This window comes from Berghia stephanieae, unplaced genomic scaffold (genome assembly GCF_034508935.2).
Source record: "Berghia stephanieae isolate SIO BIC M18660-M18661 unplaced genomic scaffold, UCSD_Bste_1.3 scaffold807, whole genome shotgun sequence".
NCBI lineage: Eukaryota > Metazoa > Mollusca > Gastropoda > Nudibranchia > Aeolidiidae > Berghia > Berghia stephanieae.
The window spans coordinates 4519-12500 of record NW_027629441.1 but is presented as its reverse complement, the minus strand read 5'-3'; the positions used below and the strand labels follow the sequence as shown (position 1 = coordinate 12500).

General features: G+C 33.8%; 1 protein-coding gene across 1 annotated transcript in view; it reads right to left on the bottom strand.

Annotated features, from left to right (window-relative positions):
• The window catches only part of LOC144962301 (coiled-coil domain-containing protein 57-like), an 11405-nt gene extending 3969 nt beyond the window's left edge, over positions 1-7436 (bottom strand). The window contains exons 1-7 of the mRNA XM_078895204.1: positions 7345-7436; positions 5770-5904; positions 4645-4707; positions 4391-4471; positions 1802-1923; positions 594-682; positions 80-237 (exon numbers count right to left, since the gene is read on the bottom strand). Coding sequence (XP_078751330.1) covers positions 80-237; positions 594-682; positions 1802-1923; positions 4391-4471; positions 4645-4707; positions 5770-5904; positions 7345-7436 — 740 coding nt within the window. The remainder of the gene's footprint in view (positions 1-79; positions 238-593; positions 683-1801; positions 1924-4390; positions 4472-4644; positions 4708-5769; positions 5905-7344) is intronic.
• Positions 7437-7982: the final 546 nt, after the last annotated feature.

The window sequence follows — 7982 nt, the reverse complement described above, 5'->3', positions numbered from 1 at the left end:
TTTTATTTTATAAAATCACCTCAACATAATACCATTTGAATGCAGTTGGTTACATATTTCACATTGAAATGTTCCTTACTCTGCATCTTTGACAGCTGTAACATCTGCCAATTCCCAATCTTTCTGTTTGATTATTTTTTCGAGATTACGCTGTTCTGTTTCAGCATCTTCAGCCTTTGCCAAGGTTTTGTCACTGGATTCTCTCACCAAAGTCAATTCTTTTTCTAGCAATTTGACCTGGGGACAAAATCGACATCGACTCATTTTTTTTCTCTTTTCCAGCAAGACAGCATAAAAATAGTCAAGTAGAACAGAAAACATTAATAAAAATTACTTCATCGTACGGGATAACTCATTAAAGACTAAAAATAATATTAAAATACATTAAAATTAAATTATTCATAATAATAGTCATTTTAAATTGGTAAGATTCAAACTATGATCTATGGAATTGTGAGTTTATTGCGTTGTTGAGAATATAGGTTACACATTATATACAAAATATCATTACAACGTTCCACAAGAGAAAATCAAGAATTTATTTCAAATAAATCAGAATTCTATTATCAAATCACCATTTTCCAAAGACTCACCTTTAGTTCATGTTCTAACACCTTTGCATTCAGCTCATCCGACTGTACTCGAAATTCATGTTCTCTTTTCTTAAGTGCATTTTCAAATTCTAAAAGATGAAAAAAATTAATAACATTGTTTACTCCATTACCTTCTGAATGAGTTTTAACATGAACTATCACTTTTTTTGTTCTTTTCAATCCATTTCATAAGTAGAGCAATAAAAGCCTATTTAATATAGGCAATGATAGGACCCAAAAGTGTTTCAATTGCCATTAGAATTTTAAAAACTACATCAAAGCTATTCATTTCTTTTAAATACGAAAAAAATATGATGTTAGCTGGAAAAAAATGCCACTTGACCTAATCATTTATTTTGGCTTTTTTTTTTTTACAATTTTAGTCCGATACTCAGTCCATACGAATATTTAATTTAATTTTAGGAGTGAAAAGGCACTTCTATGTCATGCTGAAAATAAAAGAAAAGAAATCAGATAAGGCAGTATGATTATAGTGAAGTGTTAATCAGCGCTCCTGAGTCATTGGTAAGCATAAAGAAATGAGTAAATTAGGGTAGAAATTGGACTAATTGAATGTAAGAACAGAACCAGATTAGAAAAAAAAAGAAGTAAATTGCCCATATGTATTTTATTGAGCTTAATATGTTGAGGGGAATAGAATTCTCAACACTCAAGCACCAAAAATCCACCTTTAGTAAAGTCATATGATGATACTCAATGACAGTAATATTATCAGCAGATAAAGACGGAACTGAACAGGAATGCATGTCCCTCACCCTGACAAAAAATATGATACAAATATAAGGTAAGATGAATGGGTCTCAATAATCACAAGAAAAACTCAGAGGCTTCAGATACAAACCCATCAAGACACAGAAACTAGAATTAAAGCATATATATATATAAATTATAAAAACAAAAACCATGAAATAATCGTGCTCAACTGTTTGATAAAAGGAGTTATTTATGAAATATTTAAAGTATAATTATGATTAACTTCGACAATATGAATTTGAGCACTCGCTCTCATCAGGAAGTATTTATATATGTATGTATGTGTATGTGTATGTATGTGTGTGTGTGTGTGAAAATTTAACATTTGCAAAGTCTAAAAGCGAGACTAAAATAGAAAAATAAAGATTCTGCATAATAAATTAAAATATAGTAATTGGTGCTCTTGATATTGATATCAAATTGTATCTACATACCAACAGTCAGTTCTCTTTTTTGGGTATCCAACTCATTCTGAACATTTGTAAGCTGTCTCTGGAGATTCCTCCTAAATTTTTCATATTCTTGGCGTTCATCATTGAGCTCTCCATCTTTAGAACTAAAACATACAATTGTTTGTATTTGAAACGTCAGATTAAGTAAATTGTTATTACATTGATAGGTATCAAATCATAAATAGATTTTAATTATAACATCATCCAGCATTTGACATAGAGATAAACCCAAGGAATTTACCCAATGGAAACCGTACGGTGCTCTTATTGGCTAACCAACCAGCGGCCTCGATGAGAAAAATATCCGCCATTTTGATGTTGGCTGGGAATCGCGTTACTATAGTAAACAAGCGCTGATCGTTCATGAAAACAGGTTGCTGCTCGCTCGTTTAACTCAAAATTATTCAAAACGATCTCTCTAAAATGATATAAATGTGACTTCTTAAGGTTTTCTTCACGTCAAAACCACACAACATTCTATTAATGATTACGTCCGAGGCAAAAAGGAATATTGACAGGTCGACCGAGAGTTGAACTCGTGAGACGACAAACATCAATGCGAAGTGTAGCGAGAGTCAAGCTATTGTTTGTCTTGTCCTATTCTATATAGAGAAAAGGATAAATAGTATAGCCTCGTGTGTGAGTGGTTGCGTGTCATAGTCTTGTTTTTAAATTGTTTCTGTTGTTTATGTATGTAGTGATGACTCTCTCACACTCAATTTCAATGCCGAAAGAGGAATTCCCGCACACAAGAAAGGGGAATTGGGGTGGTATTTGGCATACATATTGTATAGTATCTAGTTCTAAAGATAACTGATTAGAATTATATTATGATATATAAACACAATGCCAAATACAATTCCGAAGTTTCCTTATTTCAAATGAAGTAAAGCTCCAAAACCTAATGGTAGTGATTGTAGTACTGAGTGTTAGTGAGGTGATGTGGTGTTGGTGGTGGTTGTAGTTGTAGTAGTAATAGTGATGATGATTTGGTGGTGGTGATGATTGTAGTTGTAGTAGTAGTGGTAGTGATGATGATGTGGTGGTGGTTGTAGTAGTAGTGGTAATGGTAATGATATGGTGGTGGTGGTGGTTGTATTAGTAGTGGTCGTGATGATGATGTGGTGGTGGTGTTTGTAGTAGTAGTGGTAATGATGCGGCTATGTGGTCTAGTAGTATGACACTCGCTTCCGGATCGGAAGGTCCTGGGTTCGAGCCTCGCGCTCGGCGCATAGTTGAGTCCTTGGAAAAGGCTCTTTACTCACATTCTCTCACCGTACTCAGGTGTAAAATGAGTATCTGGCCGTTAACAGAGTTGTCTTTGTCCGAAAAATTGTAATATCGCCTAACAGGCATCATGTCCCGTCCTACATGTTAAATGTTGACCAGGGACCCCTTGTAAAGCGCTTTGAGCACATTTAGTAGATATTGCACTATATAAAGCTCAATTAAAAAAAAAAAAATATTTCAATGATGATGATATGGTGGTGGTGGTTGCAGTAGTAGTAGTGGTAGTGATGATAATGTGGTGGTGGTTGTAGTTGCAGTAGTAGTGATAGTGATGATGATGTGGTGGTGGTTGTAGTAGTAGTGGTAGTGATGATGATGTGGTTGTGGTGGTTGTAGTAGTAGTTGTAATGGTGATGATATGGTGGTAGTGGTGGTTGCAGTAGTAGTGGTAATGGTAATGATATGGTGGTAGTGGTGGTTGTAGTAGTAGTGGTAATGGTAATGATATGGTGGTGGTTGTAGTAGTAGTGGTCGTGATGACGATGTGGTTGTGGTGGTTGTAGTAGTAGTGGTAGTGATGCTATTGTGGTGGTGGTTGTAGTAGTTGAGGTAGTGATGTGGTGGTGGTTGTAGTAGTAGTGGTGGTGGTGGTTGTGGTAGTAGTGGTAATGATGATGATATGGTGGTGGTGGTTGCAGTAGTAGTGGTAGTGATGACGATGTGGTTGTGGTGATTGTAGTAGTGGTAGTGATGATGATGTGCTGGTGGTGGTGTAGTAGTAGTGGTAGTGATAATGATGTGGGGCTGGTGGTTGTAGTAGTAGTGTTAGTGATGATATTGTGGTGGTGGTTGTAGTAGTAGATGATGTGGTGGTTGGAAAACACATTACAGGTTATTATAATACATGATTACACACATTCTCTAACTTCATTTTTTGACAGCTTCGTTGTGCCATAAATATACGCAACAGTTCTGAAACATTTTATTGTGGATTTTGATATTGTTTGTTGTTTTCCTTGTGTGGTTATGTTGACATAGATACCGAATGAATGGTAATTATTACATTCTCAGCCAACAACAAAATGGCGCTGAATGCTTTCATTGGTGGACACTTTTTAGTTTTCGTACGTATTCTCATTCGTTTAATTCTATGGATAAACCATTACAAGACTTACATTTCAGTGCTATACAAGTATTTGGTTTAATGGGGGGGGGGGGGGGGGGGCGGTCTGTCCTGTACTTTTTAACCTTTAAAATTTTTTATGTTAAAAAAAACTCTTGTCACTCTCCCACTACAGTCCTTTATGAGAGAATGGATATAGCCCTGAGTAATCTTCTCACCTTTTATAAGTATCAACTTCAATCTGTTCTCTCTCAATCGACGTTGGTAATTTGACTGCATATCTGCTCTCATCTTCTCCTCTCTATGGATGACATTTTTCAAGTCATCCACATGTATTTTTAATTCACTAATTTCAGCACTTTTTGAATTGAGTTGTCCTTTTATGTCTGTGGCGAAAAAAAAAAAAAAAGAAGTTCACTACAAACATGTACATAAAATAAACAATTCGAACACAAAAGTTCATCAAACTTACTGGTAGTCAAGATCCAAGATGTTAGCATGTCTGTCATCTGCTTTTTTTTTGCCAAATTTGGACCTAAAATTTGCCAAAATTTGCCCAAAAACCCCCAAAATTTGCCAAGAAAATTTCCAAAAAGACCAAAATTTGCCAAAAATTTTGCCGAGGAGAACTAAGCGTTTCAGTAAAAATTAACACGCGATACAGAAAAAAATATATATAAAAGACAATTTATTACACTTAAGGAGGCTACATTGATTAATTTACACAATAGCGTTGTTACAAAGATTTTAAAGGATCATTATCCGTAGAGAGTAGCTTCCCTTGGTTTGGGCCCAGGCAAAGCTGCAACATTTCTCAAGTTTTGCACTTTTTTTTTCGTTATTTTGTTTTGGCTTTGTGTTTTCCCCAAAATTTGCCACGCGATTTGCCAATTTTCCCAAAATTTGCTACGATTTGCCAAAATTTGCGGATCGCCCTGAAATTTGCGGCCGCAAAAAATGCAGATGACAGGCATGTAAAACATTTATGTAAAAACGCAGCCTAAGAATTTTTTTTTTTAATTCAAAACAAAAACAGAAGCAGAAACAAGAATTACAAACCAATACATAAATCTACCACAAAACCTTTAAAACTTGTCTTTTTTTTTTCATTAATAAGAGAACCTATTAAATTATTTAAAAAACAGAAACAACACCAAATCATCCTTATAACCATTGTCTACACATTCATATCTTCTTTCTTAAAACACAAAAATAAGTATCAATGCACAAGTTAGTAGTAGTCCTTCAGAGCCGTTTGGCTTATGGAGCTTGAGTTAATCCAGGTTTCCATAGATTGAAATGGATAATAGCAATAGCTTACTGCTCTATTATAGGACACTAGTCTCTCGCAAAGTACCCTTTGCCAGATCTAATGGAATCAGCTACCCAATCACTGCTGGGTGGACAGCGGGGTCATAAAAAATCTCAACTGCACCGGGGATTGATCTCAGCCCCTTTGCTTGTGAAGCGAGTGTTCTACCAACTGAGCTACAAGGAACCCTAATAAAAATGTTAAAATTACTATAATTTATCAGAAGTTGGATTTATATTACATGATTGAGATGATAAATACGAACCTGCAAATAAAACATCATACTTTTCAAGTTCTCTATCCCTCTCCTCCAAAAGCTTTAAATTGTATTTAAAATGCTCTTTGGTCTCATTAAACCTTAATTTTTCAGCTTGAAGAAGATTATCTTTCTCCCCCAGCAACAGTTCCAATTCTTCAATCCTGGTATGTAAAACAGTACAAAACAGAAAATCATCTAATTGCAAAAATAACAATAATGTATCATAGGAAAACATGTTCAGATCAAAATTCTTTAACTAAAACATGTATTTTTTATTTACTAACATAAAGTTTTAAAAAATAAATATAAATGTTTAACAAAACACAAAACTAATGAATACTAAGCTGCTAGAAGATATGGACTGTAAAAATTATCGTTCAAATATAAACATCCTATAACTTAAAAGCTTTAAAAAAGATTTAGATGTTAAGCTGTTATATCAATGTTTGTTCAATTCAACTATCGTTCAGTCTTGATAATAATAATAATAATAATAATAATAATAATAATAATAATAATAATAATAATAATAATAATAATAATAATAATATTAATAATAATAATAATAACGTAGTGTTTTTATGCACCTCCGTGGACGGTGTATCTTAACGGATCGTTTTTATACACCTCCGTCACGCATGCGCATCCCACCCAAATTCATCAGCGATATTGTGTTTCTGTATTTGGACATGGCGAAAGTTATATTGTGACATCTGGAGGATGTTTTTGTTAATAGATTTATAAAATAATAACAATCATTCAAGAAATCGAAATATGAAACCAGAAAATAGAAGTTGCATTGAAGGTAAAATAATGTTTTAGAAAAACCTTATTAAATGTGATGAACAGTCAGGTGGCTCAGTAGCGCAGTGGACAAGCTGTCAGACTCTAACCTTGAAAGTACCGGGTTCGATTCCCGTTGTAGACTCTTTTTTAAAAATTTACTTTATTTTTGTTTGGTTTTTTTTTCTTTTTCTTTTTTTCAAAATTTGTTATCATGTTTTTAAAAAAACTTCGATTTTAATTTTCTACAATTATTGATTTGACATCAGTATTTGTGTGCCATGTTTCTTTTTACTTTTGATTTTTTAAATTATTGTTATTATTCTTTAATTTATTATCATTGTATAAAGGTACATCGGTATTCACTAAGCAGCGTGCTATACTACTATCTAAAACTATTTAAACCTCATGGACGTATGCAGCAACATTTTTATTAATGTACCATCACCGCCAATGGAGGTGCATAAAAATGGTGCATTTTTGTACACCTCCAATGGAGGTGCATAAAAACGGTGTGTTTTTGTACACCTCCAACGGAGGTGCATAAAAACGCAACCTAATAATAATCATAATAATAATAACAATAATAATAAGAAGAAGAAGAAGAAGAAGAAGAAGAAGAAGAAGAAGAAGAAGAAGAAGAAGAAGAAGAAGAAGAAGAAGAAGAAGAAGAAGAAGAAGAAGAAGAAAAAGAAGAAGAAGAAGAAGAAGAAAGAAGAAGAAGAAGAAGAAGAAGAAGAAGAAGAAGAAGAAGAAGAAGAAGAAGATGATGATGATGATTGAATGATGATGAAACGTGTCTTAAAGAAAGAACAAACCTAGATTCAAGAACGTTTCTCCATTCTCGCTTTTTCTGGTCTGCGAGTTCCTTCCACGAAACGGCAGAGGACGTCTGTACATTATCAGTCATTTTCATCAAGATTATTGTTTTTTCCTGTGTTAAATTAAAAATAAACAAAGCTTTATTCGTTGAAAAAAATCACGTTCATTAAATGAGATTGTGTTTTATGTGGTCAGGAGATCATCAATTCTTGCATTGGCAGGAAAGCAAATTAATCATGACCCAGTTAGTACGCTTTTTGACTATCTAGACGACTACAGTCTACTCTCTATCTAGAGTATCTAGATATACTATAGTATAGTATAGGCTATAGGGGTCTAGTATAGGCATAGGTTTAAGTTAATAAGATGGAGGAATCATTGTGTGAAAAAGAAAAAGAAAAAAAAAGAAAGAAAATTTAAAATAGGCAAAGAAATCAAATGTGAACCGAGAGAATCTGAATCAAACATTTTTTACCAAAATAGAAAAGCGTGTCAAGATTGGATGAGTAGGACTAGGGTGGTTCGTGATGATTCTACCGATGAGCAACTCGCCCAAGCATGCTCTCACTCTGATGAGAAGAGGTGTTCGTTATTTCCCAACCATATATATCATGAAATTAATGGATATAAGATC